This window comes from Magnolia sinica, chromosome 19 (assembly GCF_029962835.1).
Source record: "Magnolia sinica isolate HGM2019 chromosome 19, MsV1, whole genome shotgun sequence".
In the NCBI taxonomy this organism is placed as follows: domain Eukaryota; kingdom Viridiplantae; phylum Streptophyta; class Magnoliopsida; order Magnoliales; family Magnoliaceae; genus Magnolia; species Magnolia sinica.
Window position 1 is genome coordinate 48,961,891 of NC_080591.1, and position 26,023 is coordinate 48,987,913.

At 39.6% G+C, this 26,023-nt stretch overlaps 1 protein-coding gene and 1 long non-coding RNA gene across 3 annotated transcripts in view; both read right to left on the reverse strand.

Moving 5' to 3' along the window:
• Positions 1-8,758: 8,758 nt before the first annotated feature.
• LOC131235580 (N-carbamoylputrescine amidase) overlaps positions 8,759-26,023 on the reverse strand; it is a 49,490-nt gene continuing 32,225 nt past the window's right edge. For both annotated transcript variants that reach the window (XM_058232792.1, XM_058232793.1), the window contains exons 8-9: positions 9,520-9,616; positions 8,759-9,135 (exon numbers count right to left, since the gene is read on the reverse strand). In XM_058232792.1, coding sequence (XP_058088775.1) covers positions 8,960-9,135; positions 9,520-9,616 — 273 coding nt within the window. In that variant the 3' untranslated portion in view covers positions 8,759-8,959. The remainder of the gene's footprint in view (positions 9,136-9,519; positions 9,617-26,023) is intronic.
• LOC131235581 (uncharacterized) lies at positions 13,232-14,507 on the reverse strand. Its single transcript, XR_009166222.1, has 2 exons — positions 13,937-14,507; positions 13,232-13,843 (listed from the first exon to the last, which is right to left on the reverse strand). It is a non-coding gene; the product is annotated as an uncharacterized LOC131235581 (long non-coding RNA).

Below are 26,023 nucleotides of genomic sequence, written 5' to 3' on the forward strand. Positions count from 1 at the left end.
TTGGTAGGTAGGTCTTACCATAGGTGGGTCATACCTCTGCAAATTTTCAAAATTTTTGGATACTAAAAAATATTTTAATTAAATTCAGGATTACAATCTGTCCAGAGTAAAATGTTCTTGTCCATGCAATGTTTATCCAATAAGGTGGGCCCAAACTTCATCTAAGAGGGGAGGGATGGATGATTAGTGTTTTTTTCCATAAAATACAGCAAGGCGGGACCCACAAAAGTGGCCCACCACTCAGAAAAATAAGCTAGAATTTGGGTTTTCCCCTCATTCTTTTGCGCTAGACGGTCTAGTAAGGTGGACCGCCCACCTCTCTTTGGGCCTTCTTTTTGGGTACCATTTCATGGGTCATCTGAGGTGTGATCCACCACATTCTAAGGTAGGGTTCACACCTTCAAATTACACCCCACAATCATCAAGAAAAATAATAGAATCATAAACTAAGTCCATACTAAACATCAGCTAAAGAAGTCCATGTAAACAGTCCAGATTTTGGACAGCAATATATGGCTGGACATATCAATCTATATCTCAATAATCTCAGGAATTAAAAGGGTGTGTGGCCTTCCTTAGTGGGCTCCACACATGTCCAAATCATGAACTAAGGTTAGGACACTTGCATGCATTAATTTAGGGTGTCTAAAAACCATGGAATAAGGTGGTAGGGGCGTCCCACCCTTGCTAAATTTTTGGGACGTCCTAGGCCCATCAAGTGGGCCACACACATCATCATCCACAATAATAAGAGAAAGGAGAAGAAGAAATACAACCCGGCCATGGGGTAGGGCCCCGTCACTAATGGGTCCTCCCAAAATTCAATCTCATCCATACAACTATGTAGATTGTACATGCAACAATAAACCAATGCATGCATGATCCATAACTAAAATGGGTGGTTGGGGTGTCATCCCAACATGACTTCTAGGGTTTAGATGCCCTTGGAATGAAGTAGATAATACAATACATCATGATGGGGTCCATAGAGAATGGCCTCATCATGTATCATGACATGCATGTAGGATGGGCCAAAGGGCCACATCCATGGGGTCAAATGGGATCCCCACCATGGATTGGTGGGTCCCATATAATCCATTTAGGAAGAAAAGAGAAGATTAAAGGTCAGGAAAGAAATCAAAAGTTTATATTCACCCACATACAAAGCAAGCCTTCAAACTTCCACACTAAGGAGATCTTGAACCTAAGAAGAGGTTTTAATGGTGGAGATCTATTTTTAATGGTGGGATTGGAAGTATATTGGGGATTAGAGGGCTGGAGAAAAGAGGGAAAAATGGACATATGGAGAGGGAGAGATTGCTAGCAAATGGAGGAAATTTGAGGGAAATGAGAAAGATAAAGAGAGAAAGGGGTCATGATGAGTTCGTAAGAGAGGTCATCATTGCATAAGGAGGAGTTTACAATATTTAGGCTTAGGGTAGGCTTGTGTAGTGTGTGTTGAGGTGGGTGGTATTTTCCATAGAATTTGTGTGGTGTGTGTAGTGTGTATAGGGACTTATGCTAAGGAGGTGGTCCACATGCATTGCACAAAAGTGGGTCACATGATTAAGGGTCATACTATGTAATATTCATAACTTTTGATTTATATATCGGATGGACGCATAAGACACGTCATTGGAACCGCAACGATGATGCGAACAAGATGGCATAGGTCTTGGGTCGATCCGAGTCGAGTCTACGTGACCGGACTCAAGGATGACCGCAAACACTATCCGAGGGTCGCGGGTCACCGGGATTCGACCAGTAAGACCGCGTGACCAAGAGAAATGAAATGCATACCTACACACACACATGTACACACAAGAAATCTTGGGTCGGGTCTTATAGTCTTGAAGATGTTTTAGTCTTTCGATATGTGAATGATTGCACCAGTATTTAGCCACCATCAACTATCGGATATTACTATGTTAGCTTCAGTAACCATTGCTACAAGTTAGTCTTCTACCAAGTTAGCCCGAGCTTTCACTTGCTTCTTCCTGGGTCGACATTTCTTTATATAGTGTCCTGACTTATTGTAAAAGTGATACTTGCCCTTTTTCTTAAACTCTGTATCTTTCTGTGGGGGAATAGATTCAGAGTTCTGAAATTTTGGTTTGTCATCTTCTAACTATATTTGCTTTGGAATGATTTTTCAAAACATTTTCTCTCTTGTCTCGGTTTCTGGACTCTTCTTCTATACGAAGATGTCGTTGAGGCCCTTCAAGAGTGTACTTCCTCTCATCATATTTCAGTTTCTTTTTATAATCAAACCATAATGAGGGTAATTTTGTAATTACTACACCGACTATGAATTCTTCAGGAAGATCTATACCACCAATCTTAATTCATCAACCAAGTTCCGTAGTTAGTTTACTTGGGAGAGAATTGGTTGTTCATTTTTAAACTTGAAGTGGACATAATTGTCGATCAGAAATTTTTGAATACTGATCTCTTCGGTTTTATATTTTTGATCTAATTTTGTCCATAGATCTTTAGCAGAGGATATTTTACAGTTTGAGTTTTTGATGGAATTAGAGAGAGTGTTTAAGATATGACATTTGCATAGAAAATCGCCTTCCTTCCTTTTCTTCCATTCCGCCTTCACTTGTTCTGAGTCATCGTCTTTTAGCCCGATCAGAGAAGGCAGATCATCATCTAGAATATAGGATAACTTAAGAGTTGACAGAAAAAAAAACATCTTCTGCTGTCATCTTAAGAAGAATTGGCCTTCGAAAAGGTCCAGTCGTACAAAGTCTTGGTTTATAACCTGAATGGAATGAATTGCCTTCATTGTGACTAGAGTTAATATCTATCTTGAATGTTAAAATAGTAACAATCTAGAACACAAAGAGGATAGAGGAAAAAGATAATGAAACGATCGGATCTATCGAGTTCAAGGCTCGACTTGAATAGTCAATTTCTCAAGACAGATTTGTTGCCCTTTTCTGGTAATTCCAGCAAGTGCTAGCGAAGGAAATCTACAAATTGTCTTCAGGATACAATGAACTCTTAATTCGAATTTCAACATGAAAATTTGCACATTTAAGTATTGAACAAATCTCTAATTTTGAAACCAATATGCCTTAAAAAAAGGTTTTGAATAAACACAGCAAGAGATCAAATTCGAGAGAACTTCACAATGGATAATATATCTGAAAATGGAGAGAAAGTAATAATAATTCTAGATTATCGTATCCAGGATTTATAGCAATTGAATGGCCATGGGATTCTTCTTGAAGATATACTAATGTGTCTCTTCAAGACATCCACACCTATTCGCAGCATACACTATTCTTCCATGAAAAGACATGACCCTTTGTCCTATGAAAGTTATTTATGTTCCTTTTAAACAGAAAAAGTCATCCAGCAGTATAATATTGTTTCCATATGAGCTACACGTGGCATAGGTGCCACATATACAATCACGTCACAGTTACTCTCAATCAACACAAAGGTAATAAAACTTCAGGGTGGACCCTAGTTTAATTCTAGTTGCACCATGGCTCAAAAAATTTGAACCTTGTGCCAAAAAGACTAAGGCTCTTTATGCTCATGCGAAGTGTTAAGTGCGCCTAATAAAGCGCCAAAAAGCACCCAAGCAGACTTAGAGCCTATGCCGCGCACGCGCGTGGACCGTGTGAACCGTCCTCGAGGAGATTTGAACTCTGGTTGCAGAAGTAAAAACCCGTTCTCTTATTAACCGGATATACACACTATTTATGGAAAGTTTAAATAATTAATATATTTATTTACTTTCTAAAAATAACTTCTGTTTTTGAAATTTATTTTTACAAAAAGACAACACTTTATGCATTAATGGTTTGTGTTTATTATTATTATTTGTGTGTCTGTGTTTTTCTAAATTTCTAAATTATAAATGGGCATCAATAGTTTGATGTGTAGCACAAAGCTTTAGAAGCTTAGAAGGTATGGATATGGGTGTCATTTCAAGCCCAACATGAGTATAAGCATAGGCATTTCAAGCGCGGTATCCATTGATGAATTTGAGTACTCATATATAGGCCGGAACTAGCCCATCGACATCCCTAGCTGAGAACATTGTTAAATCTATGATAAGGTCGTCCTTTATTCTGTGGGCCTAACAATAGGCCCATTCCCAACTTGTGGGCTAATAATCCAGCATGAGTCAACCGATGATGGTGGGTCATGCCAGGAAGTTCGATGGACCATTTGAACCATGACAAAAGATTTAGAGATACTCACTTGGGCGCCGAATTCTGTGGTGATCCAGTTGGGCCTTGGTTTTATGCCAAACACTTCTTCACAAAACTTTGCGATTGCTGTAGTTATACATTGACGGTGGAAATATGCTCTTATCGGTGTTCCCGTTCGTTAGCAATATCATCTCTGTACAAGCCTCCATAGTTTCATGAAATCTTTACCATTAGAGAAGAAATATATAGCGAATGAAATAAAAGATACTTACAAAACACTTGGAGAGTCAGACAGGCTTTCGACTCAGGCCCAGTTCAAGTCTTCATCCGACTCGGACGGGGTCATCAATCCATTGCATTTACTTCTAACTGGAATGGGCTTGAAAAGCCTTTCATTGATTGGGCCGGCCCCTTCACAAGCCCAATCTCAAAACAACTTAAATATTTCATGTCTTTCAAATCTAGTGGGCCAAGTTCATGAAAACCTTTCATGCACTCAGTTGCATTTTGGACTCGTTGGCATACACATCATCTATCTGGTCTGTCCATAAGATATATTCCACAATTCATAAGCTTCCTTGAAAAAATCATACTAATTGGATGAATCAAACCGTAGAATCAATGGGATTCAAAAATGGATGGGCAAGATCGTCCACTGACGTTTAGAACCAACAGATTGCCGTGATTTTTGTACAGCAACAGATGAAGAGTAGACTGGACCTAATGAACGGTACAGATAGACGATGATGCCCACACCTAGTGCAAATGCAACTAGGTGCCTGGAAAGGTTTCCATACACTGAGCCCACTAGATCACTTCTCCTCTGTAAATCAGGTAATCATAACCGTACATGTGATGATCAATACAACAAAAACATAAGGTGGGACAGGATTCGGGAACAACTGCCAAGCTCGTTTGATTCGTGACTGTAGGGCCCAACTTGATATGTATGTTTTATATCCACACCGTCCATCCGTTTTTCCACCTCATTTTATGGAATGAGCCTAAAAATAAAACAGATCTAACTCTCAGGTGGATCACACCACAGGAAAAGTGGTGATTGAACGTCCACCATTAATACATCCTAGGGCCCACCGTAATCTTTATTTGTCATCCAAACTGTTGATAAGGTCAAACAGATTTGGATGAAAGGAAAACAAAAATATCAGCTTGATCCAAAACTCTCGTGGCCCCAATTTTTAATGGCAGGATTTTCTGTCAACACTTTCCTGCAGTCTAGTCCCCCTGAGATTTAGATCTGCTCCGGTTTTTGGATCATGCCCTAAAAGTGGGCGATAATCTCATCGCTTTGGGTTATTATCAGTGGCCCATATGCCCAAATAGATTGGTATTCTAGTGGCACACACGTTGTACATGTAGGTGTCCAGCCGGTCACTCACAGTGAACCTCGCCTAGGTAAGTGTTTTTTATTCATGCATTACAGGTTACATGAGGAGCCATTGTTAGTCTTACGTGGGGCCTATCCTTCGGTTCCCACTATTTGTATATGATGTGTCAATTAAAGTCGATTATCTCATGGTATGTCTAATAACATGCTAATATATTTAGCCTAATAAGACACTGATAACATATCTATTATAATGGATATCATGCCTTGTTGCATGGGTGCACACACTGATATAAAAAATAATAATAATAATAATAATAATAACAATAAAAAGAGTGTATAGAGAGAGAGAGAGAGAGAGAGAGAGAGAGAGAGAGAGAGAGATCTTCATCCATCTTTTCCATCTTTTCTATCTCGGTGTGGTCCATCCTGGTGGATGGTTGTGGAATTCCTTGACACCTATCAAAAGAAATTTCTTAGGTTATCTAGATCTCTCTGGTACTAGAATAGATCAGAGAGATACCTCTTAAGGTCGAGGACCATTGTCAACATTGAATCAACATACACCGTCAAATTTCAGGTATAATCTAACATTCTCAAACTAGTTCTTTAATTGTAGAAATTGTAGACGATCGTACTCAAGAGATCCTAGGATTGGGATTTTATTTTTGGATTCAGAGAAAAACAAATTCATTTGTGTATTTCTGATGAAATCTCATCAGTTTACACCTAGCCTATCAAAGTCCACATTGCTTGGTGAGAAGTTGCCACGTGTCGGTACTTGTATACAAATAATGGGAGGAAATTATACTCATGTCAGAGAAGATTCGCAAGGGTTTTAGTGATCAAGGACACGTGGCCTGCCAAAAGCAAGTTGACTCAGAGTCATACAAACGTTTATAATAGAAAAGGCGGGTATCATTTGAAGGGCATATGATCGACACAATCACGACACGTGCAATCTTTAGCATGCACAAGAAATTTTTAAAGACCTGTCGATGGCGAATTCTTTGTAGTCGAATTCACTTCCAACATGACCATCCCAAATCAGAAACATATCTATAAAAAGGAAAAAAATTTCTAAGACGATAGATATTTTCTCGAAGTCAGCAATTAATGGAGAGTTCATTTGAAAATAGAAGCAAATAATACACGATCGTATTATATAGCGAGGAATCCAAATCCTACTAAGATATGGTCGATGAGCAATCAGAAACTCACAAGGAACTTACGCACAACCACGGCCTCCCAGAAGTCTATAAAAGAAACATATGACGAAAAGATCCGAGCTCTCGCCACAAACAATCAAACTCTCTATTGCACAACAATACTTATTATTAATTTAGCTTCTTGGCTTAGATATTCCACTTATGTTCAGCACACTGCAGCAAGTTCGAAATCCTTAGTTTAGATATGTTATTTTCCAACATCATCGCTACAGTACACCTTAAGAGTCGGTTAAATATCCACAACTACTATCGTCAAATCCCTAATCACCTAGTCCTTACTTGGTAGATCACCAGTCACATCCTGCGAACTTCACACCACGACTGTCTCACAATTATCTGATATTTTGCACAACCATTTTGCCAACACAAGCAACTATGTATTATTTTCTCCGCCTTAGTTTATTTTTTCATTTATTGATTATATTGTTCTAATTTCCAAATCAATAAAATCGATGAAAGCCTTATTTTTAATTTTATTCGTCCATTATTAATATTCCGAAAAACCTAATGCAATATTACCGTTGAAAAAAAAGTCATTAGCTCAATGCAAAAAGATCACATTTTGAAGGACCAACCTCCCCTTTTAAAACGCATGATCATTGTAACAATTGGTGTTTGAACAATCATATCAACCTTTACAAGTCCAATCCTAATTTGTCTAGTTTGATACCTAGGGTCACAAGCGTTCAATCGATTCGAGTCGAATATGACTCTGACATGCCTGACACTATCCTAATCACACACGTCTGTGATCACAGATCTGAATTGAACAACAACAATAATAATAATCCAAAATTAGTGAGCCAACATGTCCACATGCGCTCAACAAACCCAACCTCTTGAACTACCAGCAAGCGCCATTACCAACTTGCCGTGCATTGTTACTGTGAGTCAATGGGCACTGGAACCCGGACCCGTGGGTACCCAATGGACCTGACCAGATTTTAATGGGTCTGGATCCCATCTTTTGGACCTGTCAAGAAACTGGGTTTAACTCAGGCCTCACCTTTTGGACCGAGTTAAAATCGAAAGAGGTTCAAGTTGGGTTCATGTGATGGATCTAATTAAGGTTGACTCAAGTCTGGTCGAATTGGCTCACTTAGTTTTTTATAGTATTTAATATGATTAATCATTTAGCAACAAGATGTGGTTTCCTAAGCCATACTTGCCTAAGAGGGCTCATTTGCACATCATATGCGTCAAAGTGGCAAATATGTGACTCAAAATCTCCAGGCATTCAAACCTCCAGGCATTCAAAAAACAAAGACCCAGACCAAGACCCAGCAATACCTGAGCCGAGTAATCCCAGGTACAGGTAACATATATAGGACCAAACCTGACCAGTTGAAACCATTATATCCTATATTATTTTAACATACATTATTAATCTAGAAACTCTTAATTTAATTATTAGATATTGAGCCAATTTGAGTCGACTCTCTTTTGGGCCAACCCAGACTTGAGTTTTTGGACTTTTGATCGCCAGCCCAAATAATGACATGGCTTTGATGGTGGTGAGGTGATGATGAAAGCATATCTGTATCCCAACCAAACCAACATCTGTTTTTAATTAGATAAATTCTAATCATACAAAACTAACACCAAATTTCCCTAATAGAGAAGAATTAATCAATGTTTGGGCCAAATTGCTGGTATTTCCATTATAGCCCAGCACTCGTTACGGAAGTCTTTCGTCTATTCAGTCACTGGTCTGATGGACTTGGGTCAATGCTCACAGAAACCCCTCCCATCAACCAATATGAGCCCATCTGATCATGGGCGGCAGGCGGATGGATAAAAAGAATAATCAATGCTAATATGCAGTGGGTAAAAAAAAAGTCCACCAGCATGTGGCTCAAACATTCCAATGAGATTTTTGGCACATTTAACATGCACAAGAGGGGCCCACAAGATCCACGGTCTGGATCATTATATGCAGGCCCCAACTGTGGGAATTGATCAACAGTAACTTGCACCAAGGATCATAAAAAAATACCACATGTAGATATTGCAAGTCTTTTTTACTGAAACTGAAAGCCATCATCATCTAAGGTAAAACCCATGTTACAGTCAAATATAAAAATGATAAAACGTTACAAAGATGGACAGCATCAGTAAAAACTTATTCCCTAACTTTAACATAGCAGCTAGGCAAAGTACCTCTACAGTACTAAACAAGCGACCAGCCCATCTGCGGTGCATTTAAATCACTGAGGAGGACTGCAGCCATCTAATGTCAGAAGTGCCTTGTAAAGGTCTGGACGTCGATCGCGAAACACTCCCCAACCATGCCTCTTGGACTTGATCTTGTCCAGGTTGAATTCAGCAATCAAAATGTCTTCTTCCTTTTCATTGGCTGCTGCGACTATTTCTCCTGTTGGACCTGATCTTTGCATGGTCATTGATATGTAATTGCATACTCATAATTCAGCAGAGAAAAATTATAGCGTCTAGTCATTAACAAATGTATAATTACATGTTGGCTCCTCTACTCATAATAGATTGTTCCTCATAAGGGAATTTGGATCTTGGAGGCCCCACAACTATTCCGATTCAAAGATCCTAACAACTGATCTAAAGGTAAGGATCTTCCATTCTACAGATGCTAGGAACTTCCAATCTAGTAGGAGATTTTGATCATATCCTCCATCCACTCGGGACCCACCAGATTAACCGTCTAGATGAGCAATCATGTGCAATTCATAAGCTAAGGCACAAGACACTATAATTCCTCTTCCACAGATGCCAAACAGATGCAAAGGCGTACCTGCTATAAATGAATTGCCATAGAACATGATCTCACTATCTCCATGTTCTGTCTTAATTATCTCTTTTCCAATCCGATTTGAAGCTACTAGAGGCACCTGCATAGTCACAAACTGATCAGTCCCTTACCTCAACAACCAGACCACAACATTTAGAGGTGAAAATGTGCTGGTTTTGGCTGGGGCCAGGTAGGCTGGCAACCGGCTGGATCAGCCTCTCACATTTCAGGTCCCTGCCCAGTTCCTATCAAATCCGGGCCTCATTTTGAGGCAGGCGTGAAATGGGTAGGGCCTCGAGAGGTTGTTCAAATTTTGTACAAGGCCCAGCCAAACATGAGAAAGGGTCTCATGACTTCAATGGGTAAGCTTGGGCAATAACATGGAAGGCCATAGTACTAAATGGGCGAGCCTGGGCTTGACTATCAGGCCACTCAAAATGGATTAGAGTGTGCTTCTGGAGAAGTCAAAAGAAGAATCTTGTCCTGAACTCTCAGTCGGGAGTTTGTGAAAATAGAATTCGAGGATGCGTATAGGAATGAGACTATTAGGTGGCCATTCAAATTGGAGCCTGAGTCTATCTAGGATCAAAGTTGTCACGCACAACAAGTCATTGCGGTTTCATTTTCCAGACCATAGGTGCGGTCGCTGCCCCATTCAAGTATAAACTCTTGCTCATCCCAAGGGCTTGACAACATTTCAATCTCAAATACTCTTTTCCAGGGGCTTAACAGTTAAGGGCACCTATTAATAAATTTATTAAGTGGGTCTCCTCTTCAGTTGGGCCTCGGATGCTATGTTCATCTTGAGAATAGAGTGTTAGCCTGTCACTTCAATATAATTGCATCCCATGTTTTGAGGAAGGGAAACCAGATTTGCTCACGAGAGAGAAGGTGAATGAGAGGGTCACTGTAGGTTCTTCCGTACCCCTTAAGTAGCTAGTTTTGTTTCTCAATAAAATTCAGTTATCATTAAAAAAGAAAAAGAAAAAAGAGTTGAAGTTTCTACCCATCTCCTCTAAATCATGTTTTCTCCTTCTATTGTGTAAAGAAAATTCCCCTAAAAAGGAACAGATTGGGATGGGTTGGAAGACAGCTGGAAATTTCCAACTTTTATTGCATTGGGTTTAAAATAGTAAAAAGACCAACAAAGTGTATTTGATGTGAAGCTAATGTCACATTTGGGTGTTCTAGATTCACGAGGCCAGCAGGATGCATTACAACCAACCATGGTTGAGGTGAGAATGCGACCATCCTGTTCTTATGTAACTTGTGATTTGGCAGGAAAGGGTAGGAGAAAGTTATGCCAGTTCCATTTTCTTATGTACACTTAGGGAGCCCTGCCAACCATAGTCCGAAGGTACACCAAAACATTACATGTATGTATTTTTCAGAAGTTTATGTTTGAAGCAACTATTTCTTTAGCATCTTTTGATACAAGGAAAACCATGGGAAATTCAGAGAAATGGAAAAGGTTGTCCATTAGCGGGACCTTTCATGCTCCTCATTGAATGAAGGAATGGAACTGGCTTGGCAAAAAAAAAAACAAGACAAAAAAAGATTTCCTGCAAATGGAGTTGCAAGTGTCGACGATAGCGTCACTGTCAGCTCAGAGCACCAGGAGACACCACAGGAAGTTTCTGATGGGAACAACACCCACTGTGATGGCTCCAACGGTGAGGAAAGAGAGTTGTAGGAGGATGGATGGACAGAGGTTTGGGGAAGAAGAGGAGAATCCAAATCAAAGAATGTATCAACATTGCGAGGTTTAAATGAGTATCCAACACTGTTTGTAGTAGGTTTTCCAGTCGAGTGGATGTCAATTAATTTCAAAAGGGTTTTTGGGAGGGCTGGAATGGTTATGGAGGTAGTCATCCCGAGAGAGCGGAACTCATCAGATCACTGTGGTTTTGCATTTGTTCAGATGAGTGAGGAGCATGAGGTAGATTATGCGGTGAAGCTTTTAAATGGTGAAAGATTCAGAGGGTGACAGCTACAGGTTCAAAGAGCCAGATTCAGTCCAGAAAGGAGGAATAGGGAAGGGGGGGAGGCGTATGGATCCACAGAGCATGCATGCACAAGATGTGAATCGCCTAGACAAACAAAGAGAAGCCCCACCTGTCAAATACGTCTTCAGTTTCTGTTGCCTTCGAAGAAAGAAAATCATACGAGGAGGTGGTGACAGAACGGAATAGCAACGACGGAGATCGAGCAGCAGGAAAGGGCTCCTCTCAATGGCAAAATGAAAAGGGAGTATGGAAGGTGGAAGTGGAGAATGGAATGGAGGTTAGAATTCATGAGAAGGTTCTATAGGAATCCTTTGTCTTTCGAATTCTGGTTTGTAGCAATGGTAAGTCCAGGAAAACTGAAAGAGGAGATCAGAGAATGGTTATTGCAGAAATGTGGCATCGATGTGGAATACACGGCAGTGAAGTTTCTGAAGACTGATGCAGTGTATATCTCTTTGCGCTCGCAACAAGAAGTAGAGAGTTTCTTCTCCACATGTGATCTGCATTAGGATGATATTGTCCAGGACATCCAGCGCTGGGAAGACTGGTCGGAGTTTGGATGGGAGGAGATATGGATCCAAATATGGGACCTCCCATTAGAGTTCTGGATAAGTGAGTTTCTCTCCGAAATAGGAAGCCGTGTGGGGTTGGTGGTGAAGTGATCAGTATAAAGGTTGGTAAAATGGCTTTTCACATGAAAATCCTGTCAGAAAAGGATGGAGAGGTCGCAGAGAGCTTCGAGCAGTGCGATAATGGCGGTTACGGTCGGAGTCGAAGATGGAGTACCCGGTGTATGCTCCTGCAGAACACAGGAGCTTTTGATGGATCCGTGTCAGCTAGAGAATGGGTGGGCAGAGGAAGTCAGAGGGGAGGAGGAGCAGATTAGGTGAGACCCCGGATTCACCTAAGATGGTGCGGCCCATACCTTGGGGGCCCACTTTGATGTATATGTGTTGTATCCACGCCGTCCATCCGTTTTTCTAGATCATTTTAGGGTATTATGCCAAAAATGAGGTAGATCCAATTATCAAGTGAACCATACCATAGGAAACAGTAATGATTGACCATTAATGGGCCACAAAAGTTTTGGGTCAAGCGGATATTTGTTTTTCCCCTCCATCCAAGCTTTTGTGACCCTATCAACAGATTGGGTGACGAATAAACACTATCGAAACATTAGGGTGCACCCTAAGAAGTTTTTAATGGGAGAGCGTTCAATCACCACCAATGCTGTTAAATCGCATATGTGGTTCTGTGCGACCACATATGTGATCGCACAATTGAATATGTGGTCGCATATTTCCTTTTTTTTTTTTGAAAAATTAAAAAAACGAAAATAAATAAAATCCGACGGGGTTTGGGCGAGCGGCCAACAGAATGGATTTGCTCCCTACAGGTGTGGGTTCGACTCCCCTCCCCGGCATTACCCGATGCACGTGGTTGCGGGAGATTGCGTGCATCCACAGGGAATAGTCTCGCCCAAAAGGGGGCGGGGACACCTTGTGCTGTATTAAAAAAATTAAAAAAAATTAAAAAAATTAAAAGAGGAAAATTTTGGAAAAAAAAAATTTGTTAAAAATTACAAGAACTTGGGGAAAACTTTCCCAAGTTAATAGATAACTAATATAGTAATTTTACATATATAAAATTCGGCTATGAGAAATAAGATCAATTAAACAATGAATGAAATACATCAACATTCAACAATATAGTTAACAAAACAATCAATAAGTTATTTATTGTACAAATACAATTTTCAAGTTACATCTTAATATTTCTTATCTATACATTACTTACAAAATAAAACTAATAGTCTAAATGTTTAATACTCTATACATTGATGCACTTGCCATTATGGCATTTGACCACCACCATCGTCATCATCAAAGTCATCACTCCTACGTATCATTTCCTTCTATTTCTTCATCTTCTATACGCACTAGTAGTTCATCAATATCCAATAGTTGATCTCCAACTTGAACATCTCCTTCTTCTATCTCCTCAATCTCTTCCATCAGCTGAGTGCTACTGCTTGTCCCCCTCTCCTCCGCCTTCAAGCGGAAGTACCTTTTTTCAGGTGTTGAGCCGAATGCGACATCTTTAACTTGGGCCCATGTAAGCTCTTCACTAACAAAGACCGGGTCTTTCGTCTCTACGAGTCACTCATTATATGCATTCAGCTCATCTAAGCAAATAGGGTCATATAAACTAGGCTTTTCTCACCTAGCTTGTAATCGTTCTCGCAGTTTCTGATTATATTGGACGAAGACCCAGTCATTGACTTTCTTTTGTTCAAGACGATTCTTTTTCTTGGCGTGAATCTGCATGAAAGAAAGTGCATTAGCTTACTGACTTATTTATAATTAATAAGATATAACTTTTAACTCCTTAACTATAACATTTTCTAAACTTACCGCCTTATATGTGCTCCAGTTGCGCTCGCAGCCGCTACCGGAACACGTGAGTCCAAGAATCCTCATGGTCAGCTTCTTTAGAGCTGGATCATTCCTGTCCGAGTCTACTCCATACGTAGACCACTGGTTAGCTAAGAAAAATAGTTTAATTAGGTTAGACTTTGTAAATTAGATTATAAAAAACTTTTTGTAAGAGTCTATAAGACATTCATACTTACTAGGCAATTTCATTGTAGGGGTGCACACGGGTCAGTTCGGTCCAGTTTTGGGGTGAAACTAGAACCGAACCGTTCCTAACGGTTCTAGGATTTTCGGAACCAGAACCGGACCGTTAGCACCCTAGAACCGAACCGGAACCGGACCGTGAAAACCGGTTTGGTTCCACGATTCCGGGCTTTGTAAAATCTAGCCCAAAAACTTTGCAAAATGGACATATATTCATGCAAGCACATTTAGCCTAAAGACAAGGCCTAAAAACCCGGCCCATTATCCATTTCTACTTGATCTCACTCTCCTTTACGAAGCCTACTTATTGTCTTTGTTTGCACTTGTACGATGGCTAAAACCTCACTCTATCAGGTCTTTAAACGAGACAGACCATAGGCCCTTCATCCAAGCCCATTTCCAAAAACATAACCCCATCTCTCACATATAGGGTTTTTTTTTTTTTTTTTAATAATCACAAGTTCAGGTCCACTGTTCGGATCAACGGCTCGGTTAACGGTTCGGATCGGTTCTACAAGCCCCTAAACCGGAACCAAACCATATCCAATGGTTCTTGGATTTTTGGAACTGAAACCGGAACAGGTGCAGTCTAGAACCGGACCAAACTGGACTGTTAGATCGGTTCCGGTCCGGTTCCACGGTTCTACCGGTTCATTGTGCACCCCCATTTCATTGTCCCATGACTGATGACTATCTCTCTTCAAAATATGCCATTACTCTTCATATAGAAGTCCAGTAGAACTGAGATCCTATCATGTTCTTCTTTCTCTAGAACCATTCTTTCCAACATGTCAATAAATCTAACTATATGCGTAGTCTATGATTCTACTAGATCGGGGGAAGCGAATAAACAAACTAGGTTAAGGACGTAGGCGGCTGAATACAGTGAAGATGACATTTGGTTACCCCATCTTCTATCTATACTATCTAAAATTGACTTGTAATCACGCTCTCTATAGTTAAAATGGCCTATGATTTTATTTCTCACCCTCCCCATCACATCATATATGTAACCCATTAGTAGTTTCTCATCTCGTCTACCAATCGCAACATAGTGACTAATCAGACGTTTTTAGTGCATTTACCACTTGTCCCTAAAAAGATTGCAAAAAGATTATGTATTGGACTAGCTTTCCCTCAGCCTTCTTTGACCAAGGCCCATTAGTCCAATCAGTCAACACTACAAAGCTTATAAGTTCGGATCTTTTTATTTTTTTATTTTTTATTTTTATATGTGATCTTTGTAGTATTAAGAAGGATATACAGAAACAGGTCACTGTTGGACGTAGCAAGTTACACCCGACGTATTTTCTCAGTTGATGGAGAAGAAGGGTGTGCTTGTACATAAAGACGGTGATTCTTTCAGCCTTTCCAATCAATATTAAGTATAATCTACCTATATCTTCTAGCATAGGACCAACACAATGAGCCACATGAGGGGTCCAAAATAATCGGCACATCTTCTCTATAAGAAGACGACCGGTAGCTGCATACGAGGCTGCGTTGTCTGTGATTGCTCGGACAATGTATTCCTCTCTTATTTCCTCAACTACACTATCTAGTAATTTAAATAAGAAATCTGTTGTATGAAGATGGCACGATGCATCCATAGACTTCAAGAACATTGTCCCAGCTGGAAAATTCACCTGAAAGTCTATTAGAATCCAACCGGATTTATCGATCCATTCGTCGGCCATGAGTGTACAACCATAGGTTTTCCATGATTTCTTATATTCGGCTATGAAAGATCGTGTATAATCAACCTCGACATTGAGGCATATCTCCATCACTTCGTGATATGAAGGAGGTTTAAACCTAGGTCCAAATTGACCTATTGCCTCAATTATAACCTCAAAGTTTTTTAACTTAACAGTATTGAAAGTAACACCGGCTAAGTAAAACCACTTAGCAATATATTGAATATATATTTTTTGTTTATGTTGGTTTTCTAATGTGGTTTGAGTGGGCCCTTTGCCCCAACTCCTTTAGTCGAGCACATCCTCGGAGTATGGTCTACGCCATCTATCCATGGGCCCATGCCCACGAGCTCCTTTTTAGGCCGGTGGTTTAGACTAACCTATTACGTATGGGTATCAACTACGTCTATATTCTCATATACTTCTTGTTTCATAAATTCCTCTCGAAATGCGACACCATCACATTTCTTTCTTGTTTGTTTATCCATTTATTCTGTGATTTTCCTTCGGATTTTTGAAGTAATATTGGGTCATGCTCTTGCACTTGATCCCGATGTTTGTACAAGGTGTTGCTTGTGCCGCGCAATGCTACCATAACTCACATACCCACATAAGTCACATACCTTGTATGTCTTTTCCGTAGCACTACGATAATGCCTGTACTTCCAACATATGTCATCCGACTTGGGTTTCAAAGAAGAATATTGGGAAGAAGAATACATGGTGATTTCTTCTTCTTAGTTGTAAAGACTAAAGACTAAAGTAAATATTAGAGAATAAATGGGAGAGAGAGAGATACACACACTCATAGAGTTGTGGTTGTAGACTAGGGAGATAGAGAGAGAGAGAGTTACACACTTATACTAGTACTCGTACACTTGTTGTAGTCTTGTAGAAGAGGAGAAAAATAGAAAGAGGGGGCAAGATAGATTGAGAGACAAAGATTGTAGTTGTAAGGGAGAAAAAAAAAACAATAATAATAATAAACAGAGAGGGAGTTACACTTATAGTTGTAGAAAAGAGAGATACACAAATCAATTACACAAGTACACCATAGGTTTGAATCTAAATTCTTGTCTTGAGAGTTGTAGTTAGGGTTGTTCACGAATCGAGTTAGCTCAGTTAGCTCACTCGACTCGACTCGAAAAAGCTCGACTCGACTCAGTTCGAAACTGAGTTCAAGCCGAGTCGAGCTGATTTTTTAAGCTCGAAAAAATTTCGAGCTTGCTCGAGCTTGACTCGACTCAGATCAAACCCCAACTCGAATCAAACTCGGATCGAACCAGTTCAGTGACTCGGTTACTTTGATATTGATGTTGCTCACCAAGTGTTCGATGAAATGACTCAATGAAGTGTCGGCTGGTGGCAAGGAAGGTATGTATATGAAACAAATACCTTTTTTCTTGATTTTGATGTTGCCTACAATGTGTTTGAAGAAATACCTATAAAACTGCTGCTGCTGTTTTACATACAATGAGCATTTGAAGGTGCAGTTCATGTGTTTGTCAAAATGTTGCACAGGCGAACTCAGCTCGATCTTGGCTCGAACTCAACTCGAATTGGCCAAAGCTGCTGACCAAGCCGAGCCGAGCCGAGTTCGAGCTGGGGTCAGCTAGTGGCCAAGTCGAGTCGAGCCGTGCCAAGCTCGACTCGGTTTGACTCGTGTACACCTCTACTTGTAGTAGTAAGTTGTAGGTTGTAGCTTATAGCCTACACTTGAAATAGAATGTAATAGAAAGAGAGAGAGAAATGTAGAATGTATGTAGACAATGATTGTCTTGAAGAGAGAGAGAGAGAGAGAGAGAGAGAGAGAGAGAGTGAATAGAATGTAGATTAGAATGAATGAAGATGAAATAGAATATTAGAATGTAAGAGAGAAATAGAATGTAGAAAGAACTAGAATGTATGCATGTACTATGTAGAATCGTAAATTCTAGAATCTAAAGAATGAATGAATGAAGATAAATACAATGAATAAATGACGAGATGCAGTGAATGAACGAAGAAGAAAAATAGGATTAAGATTTACGATGAGAGAGAGAGAGAAATGTAGAATGAGAGTGCTTGGTTGATCTTCATTGAATCTTGCTTGAAGCTTGATCTTCTCGGAGAGAGAGAAGCTTCTCTTCTTGATTGATCTTCCCTTTAATCTTGTAGAGAAGTAGGAACTTGAAACTTGGAAGTAGGAGCTAGTAATGTGTGTGTGTGTGTGTGTGTGTGTGTGTGTGTGTGTGAGAGAGAGAGAGAGAGAGAGAGAGAGAGAGATTATATTGGCACTTGGAAGTACAAATGTAAGGAGTAAAAGGGAGATTGAGATGATAATGTTGCAAATGGTGGTGTCTTTTTATAGGCAAAAAGTTGATTTTTTTCAAGTGCCAACGATCAAATTTCTGACCTTTGGCAGATATGCGATTGCATATCTTGCATATGCATTGTGATCGCATATGCCATGATGACATATGTGATCCACATATGCAAATTCACATATGCGAATATGCGATCTGCATATGCAAATTCACATATGCGAATATGTCATCGCATTTAATAACACTGATCACCATTGTTTCCTATGGTATGGTCCACCTGATAATTGGATCCGCTTCACACATCAAGGTACCCTAAAATGATATGGAGAAACGGATGGATGGCATGGATATAGAATACATACATCAAGGTAGGCCCCACGGTAAGGGCCCCACCATCTTGGGTGAGTATGGGGTCTCACCTAACTCGCTTTCATGGGGAGAAGTCTCTCCTCTCAATCAAGGTGTACCATTGTGATAACGGTGGGTGTGATGGTGCCCAGCGTTATCAATACAGTTACGGGCCATATCGGTCAATACGTCTCCTATAACGGTATAAAAAATAATAAATAATAAATAATAATAATAATAATAATAATAAAATCCAGAAAATTCTAAATATTCCAAATATGCATTCATTTATAATTTTGAATGTGTTTATAGTGGTGTAATGGTCCACTCTTTGGTGAGAAAGTTGTATCGAGTGGTTTAATGAATTTATGAACATGACAACCTGGAATTGACTACAAAACTCATAGATTTTTTCTATCTAATACCAATGATAGATATATTAGAATGAATATTAATATCAAAATATCTGATGTGTAGGTGTTTGCTAATTTTTAAAAATTGACCAAAAATAGTCCGAAAATACACACTCACACACACACACAAAAGTAGAAAATCAATTGCATAATCTGTAAAATGCACATTCATATGTTCTAATTTGAATAACGTATCATATTCAATCATAACAATAGAGATTTAAAAAATGTATAAATGCCTATTTTTGAAGATTTTTAGGAAAATGGCCCACGGAGCTTCGATTCAACAAAATCCTTGAAATAAGATCCTGAAATTCAAGCTAAGGGCGGTTGGAATTTGCAGTAGAATAGTTTAGAAAAAGAATTTGGAAGAGAAATGTGCCAAAAAATGAGAAAAACTACAACTTAAAAAGACAACCAAAAAAAAAACAACAACAACTAGTGATTTATGATTGTTACGCTCTGACCAATACAGGGTGGAAACGGCTGTTATGGGGTGTAACGGCTATTACGGCTCCCATAACGACCGATCCGAGCAAAAAACTGGGGGTTCACCGTTTCGACCTCCTTATTGTGTAACGGACTCGGCCGTTACCATTACGTGTCAATCGTTATGGCCGATACGTAACCGATTTGGTACACCTTGCTCTCAACAGATGGCACGAGAGATGATGCTATCAAAAGGCATTTACGATAGAGTCAGCCAAAACGACGTTAATTTAAATAACATGTTGACACATAGCAGGAAGTTAATGTAAAGGGAGAAACGTCTATATCGGGTTTCAATGTAGTGGGGGCAGGTAGCACCACAGCTTTACCTTATGAAGCCGATTTCGAAGAGCATGCGAAGCATGTTGATGATGCCACATTTCTTGCACATGTGGCTTTTTTCACCCACATGGCAGCTCACTTTAATTTGTTGTACATGTGTGGAGACTTATAACATCGAAGACGCATAGTTCATTTCTTCTCCCGACCGAAACAAAAGCCACGAGCAAAGCAACAATGGTCGTTACTGGCTGCAGAAAGACGGAACGAAAACATTCCTCCTAATGGCGGAGTTTGTTGACAACGAGGTCAGTATAGAAGACAGCGAGATCAAAGGACCATTTGCAATGTTTGGCAGAACAGATTCTGCACTCTTCAACTCAGATCATAGCGGGTGGGGACTGACAGTCAGCAACACAGGTGTTTGCAGGGGAAGGCTCAACACAGGGCTTCAGAATCCAAATTGATCAACCGATGGCAAAGGTAAGAGCTACATAAGTGCAAGACCAAGGGACTATGGGGATGGGGGCTCTAGGGAGTTCTTCTGGGAAGAACAAGCTGTTGAGGAAGCGTATAAGGAAGAAATTGACGATGGTCCAAAGTATGAGACACATAAAAGGGGTGACTAAATAAATTGCAAGATTAGTTCCAAGAAAGCTGTGAGGCATGATCAGAGTAACGAAGTGATAGGGAAGGGAACTGGAATCTCCTAATCAGGTGTCACAGCTAGCAAGTGTGATCAAGGTAAAACTGGGACAAGTGTGTGCAAATGGAGATAGTTGGAATATTCATGGTTTTGGGATGCACGCAAAAAAAATAAAAGACTTCAAATTAGGGACTTGTGCAGGAAATACAAGATTCAAATGATTGCTCTTCAAGAAATAAAAATGCCAGCTATAGATAACATTATGGTGGACTTGTTGTGTGTGCATGCCACTGGGGAGAGGAGGGAGGGGATGCAAAAGGGTCAGCAGGGCGTATATTGGTGATCTAGAACACAAATATCTGGTGCATCGACAACTCCTTTAGGGAGCAGTTTACTCTCTCTCGGCTTCGAAAGATGTTTCGTCTAGTTTTAGGTGGGTCTTCACGGTGGTCTATGGACCTAATAAGCCAAGGTTGAGGGTCCAATTTTGAGATGAACTGATACTTGTAGAAATAAATGTATGTTACCATGGTGTGTGGGAGGCAACTTCAATGTGGTTAGATATCCATATGAAAAGTCAAATGGGGTTAAGATCACATGAAGCATGAGAGGTTTCTCGGAGTGGATAGAAAGAAATGAGCTGGTACATTTGCTAATGGGAGAGGCAAAGTTCACATGGTCGAATGGCCGGGATCAGCCTACGAAATTGAAACTTGATCACTTTCTTCTATCTCCAGAATTGATCGAGTAGTTTCCTTTATTGCATCAAAGAGCTCTTCCAAGACCCATATCAAATCATTGTCCAATGTTGCTTGAAGTAGATAAAGAGAATTGGTGTCCACGGCCATTCGGATTTGAGTTAGCATGGTTGGAGGTAGAGGGCTTTTCAGCATTGATGCAGGAATGGTGGGGTTCTTTTTCGGTCCAAGGTAGTGCAAGGAGTAGATTGTTCCAGAAATTAAAAATGCTAAATATTAAAATTAATGTGTGCAAAAAGGAGGTATTGAAAAGCAAAGAAGCAGAGTTGAATAGGTTACTGCAAGAGATTTAAAGGTTCGATATTCTAGAAGAAAATGGAGAGTTATCAGAAGAAGATAGGTTAGAGAGAAATATATATTGCGAAATAGAACACAAGGTTAAGAGAGGAGGAGATAAATGGAGGCAATGTTCCCAGGCCCTTTGGTTAAAAGAAGGTGATAAAAACAAAAAATTATTTCATGTAGTGGCAAGTGCTCGAGCGAGAGTAAACAAGATTAAATCAGTGGTGGTAGGAAGGTAGAATGGAATGTAAAGATAAAGTTAGTGTGGCAGTAGTAAATTTCTACAAGAAGCTTTTATCAAAGGAAAAATGACGTAGACCGAATCTGGATAATTTGTGCTTCGATTCAATATCAATCAAGGTGGCAGCCTCTATTGAACAAGCTTTCTCAGAAGATGAAGTACAGAATGCCATTGCAAATTTGGGTGGTGACAAAACACTTGGCCTGGATGGGTTTCCGATAGCATTCTATTAAAATAAATAAAAATAAATAAATAAGCGAAATTGTGAATAGGGACATCATTAACTATGTCAACGAATTTTATGAGAAAGGTTCAATTGCGCTGGAGTTCAGTTCGACTTTCCTAGCGTTAATTCTCTCTCTCTCTCTCTCTCTCTCTCTCTCTCTCTCTCTCTCTCTCTCTCTCTCCTTTATTGGAAGGGTTGTATAAGATTCAGAGTGGTATTAGGGGAGGTGACTTCTAAATCCCAACGAGCACTTGTGGCAAGCCGGTAGATAGTGGACAGTGCTTTGGTTGCACATGAATGTATCAATGAAAGTAATAGAAGAGCTGCTACAGGGATGGTTTGCAAACTAGATTTAGAAAAATCTTACAACCATGTCGATTGGATTGCGGTGCCAATTGGACAGCTTGGATTTGAACGTGTTCAGTCGGCTAGATTCTTGATTTTGATAAACAACTCTCTAAATGGATTTTTTTCATCTTCCCGAGGTTTGAGACAAGGGGATCTGTTATCACTATATTTTTTTCATGGTGGTGATGGAAGTAATGAGCAGAAAAATTGGGAAAGGCTCGGAGGTGGGGCTCTTGAGAGGTTTTGGTATAGACAATTCAGACTACCATATTTCTCATCTTCAGTATGTGGACAATACTCTCTCGTTATGCGAGGCATATGAAACAAAGGTGGATAACCTTCGAATGATTATAGTTTGTTTTGAAATGGTCTTGGGGCTTAGAGTAAAAATTTGTAAAAGTGAGTTACTAGTGGTTGGCTTATCAAAAGAGTCAATTTTTATTTTTTTTTGTGAATAAATTTTAGTGTAGGGAATGCTCTTTCCCATTTATGTATTTGGACCTTCCTTTATGATTGGGTAAACCGGCAAAACATCTTTGGTATAAGTAGATGGAAAGATTTCAGAAAAATTATCTCGATGGAGGCATTTATCGCTAGGAGGGAGATTGAACATAATTAAGTCAGCAATGTCGAATCTTCTTATCTATGTTATGTCATTGTTTAAATGTTTGAAATCAGTGGTGGATAGGTTGGAATAAATTAGAAGGGACTTCTTGTGCCAAGGAGCAGAGGATAGGAAAAAGTTCCATCTCCTAAAGTGGGATGAGGTATGTAAGCCATGGGGGCGGGGTTGAGGAGGTTGGGCGAAATGAATTTAATGTTAATGGGGAAATGGATTTGGCGTTTCAAGATGGAAGAGGGTATAGTTTATAGAGAGAGGTGGTGAGTAGATAATATGGGATTGAAGAGGGGGGATGGTGGACGCAGGATTCGTCATCATTATATAGAGCATCCTTTATTTGGAAGTTTGTTGCTTCCGTAAAAAGAAAGGTATCAGAAGGGATAGGTCTTTTGTTAGGAAATGGCTAAAAAATAAGTTTTCGAGGATGTCTAAGTGAGGACCGGAAGGTGAGTGAGGTTTTCCATAGGGTAGCCAGGGTTTCGGTTGAGTCGAATGGATGGGTGGCAAACTATTTTTCTATTTGAAGCAAGAAGTTATTTGGTCTCTGTTGAGTGTGAAATATTGAATATTTACTCATTGTGCATTGGTTTTATAAGCATAGATGTGTTTAATTGATCTATTTACGTATGTTTTCCTATACGAGGTGATTCGGAGAGCTATGATGAAAAGAATGATTAAAGAGAAGATTTATTGCTCAAAGAATGACCAAGTAAAGAATTTGAGATTTTGATGTGATTAATGAAGAATTCAAGTGTCAAAGATCCAAGAAAACCAAGCACAAAAGAGAGAAAAAAGACTAGAAAAATCACAAAATGAGTCAATAGAAATAACAGACTATTCGGTCCCACCCGAGGTTGGTTCGGTCAGACCGAATGTGCACAGAACGGTCCAGCAAGAATTGTGATTTTCATGGGAAATTCAGCTTCACACTTAGGTGCGACCGAAGCCATGTTCGGTGCTACAAAGGAGAGTTCGTTGTGACCTAAGGGAGACGGAGACTTCAGACCTATATTGGAGAAATTCGGCTTCACACTTAGGCGCGACCGATGCCATGTTCGGTGCTACAAAAGAGAGTTCGGTGTGACCTAAGGGAGACGGAGACTTCAGACCTATATTGGAGAAATTCGGTTGCAATCGGAAGAAGGTTCGATGCGACCAAAGGTATGTTCGGCTGCAACCAAAGGCTGTCATCGGTGCTTTCGGCGTAACAAAAGTGCGTAAAATTGAAGTCGATTCCAAGTCGGTGTGATTTTTTTCCATTTTAAGGGGTGATTCTAGCCTTTCTATACACGAATTAGGGTAAAAGAGAGAGCAAGAGTTGTGGAGCTTCTACGGAGTCCTTCTCCAATCCTTCAGTTCTTCTTCGGTTTTTATGTTTTTGTTTGAGTTTAGTTCAATCATGATTCATGTCTATGGTTGGCTAAATCTCTTAGCTAGGGCTAAGAGGTGAAGCTTGTATTGATTTTTAATGTCTTAATTTACTTTGATTCAAGTAATTGGTTTGAATGTTGAACAATTAATTGATATTTGGTTTGAATGAAGATTTATTTTTAGTTTACTTTGATCCATTGTCGATTCCAGACACAGTGGATGCTTAATAAAGCTAAGAATAATTGCTTATCTATTTTGCAAGGGATTAATCTGTAAAATCCATTGATCTATTGTATACTAAGGGCACGATAGATGCGTTGAATTCCCAGCGATCAATACTTTGATACTTCATGTGGGAAACAAATTAATTGAAGTTCAAATCTATGTCAGTTTATAAATGATGATTTAACCGCTCTATTATCCAACTGGATAGGATAGGACTTCGATTCTAGTTGAGTTATATGAATGAATCAAGTGAAGTAAACATTAAGAATGACTATAAGTGGATCCTTGGCACTGTAGTGCTTTATCTTTATTGATTTCCTTCTCAATTGCATTATTACTTCTTAAATCAAATTTCATAAATTAGTTTTAGTTTTAGTTCTAGTTATGAAGTGTTATAGAAATCGTACAATTATAAGTCTCACCAAGTAAAACTACATCGCAGCCCTGCACTTGGGGTTTGTCTCGATCAAGTTTTTTGGGTCGTTGCCGGGGACTTCGGCTGCATCTTTCTGAAATACCTTCGTATTAGAATTTGTGCAGAATTAGTTTTCAATGTGTTTCTATATTAAGTTCTTCTGAAATACCTTAGTATTAGAATTGGTGTAGGAATAGTCATTGGACACATTATATCGTCCATTGGAATTGAGGTGGATAAAGCTAAAATCCACTTAATCTCTAACCTAATACTACCCAAGAGCATATGTGATGTGCGATCCTTCCTAGGACACGTTGATTCTATCAAAGGTTCATAAAGGACTTTAGTCTCATCTCTCGTCCTTTATGCAACCTTTCTTCAAAAGGAAACTCCCTTCGAGTAGAGTGAGGAATGCCAAAAAGCTTTCACCGAGCTCAAAGGCATGTTGACAAGCGCTCCCATAATACAACAACCTGATAGGAGTATACATTTTGAAATCATATGTGATGCAAGCAACTATGCCATTGAGGCGGTGTCAGGCCAAAGAAAAGAGAAGAAGTCCTATGTTATACACTATGCAAGTAGAACACAAAACTCTACCAAAGTTAACTAATCTACTACAAAAAAGGAACTCCTAGCCGTAGTGTTCACTTTAGACAAATTTCGGTCCTACTTGATAGGATCCAAGAGCATCATCTTTACCGATCATGCGGCACTGAAGTACCTTCTTTCTAAGAAGGATGCAAAGCCTCGTTTTCTAAGATGGATCCTTCTACTCCAAGAGTTCGAACTTGAAATCCAAGATAAGAAAGGAGTAGAAAACATAGTGGCTGAACATCTCTCTCGGCTTGTCCTATTCGATTCCATGGAGACGACATCTACCAATGACATGTTCCTCGATGAATAACTTTTTAAAGTCCCCCAATTACTTTGGTACGCTGACATTGCCAATCGTCTTGCCACAGGTACAATTCCTACTCATTGGACTATACAAGACAAAAAGAAATTCTTTGCCAAGGTACGCAAGCTCTTCTGGAATGATCCATATCTTTTCAAATATAGCACAAATCAAATCATAAGGAGATGGATGCCTGATAATGAACAAAATAGTGTCATCTCCTTCTGTCATTCTTATGTAGTGGTGGCCACTTCTAGGCTAAGAAGACCACAGCGAAAATTCTGCAATGCGGCTTTTA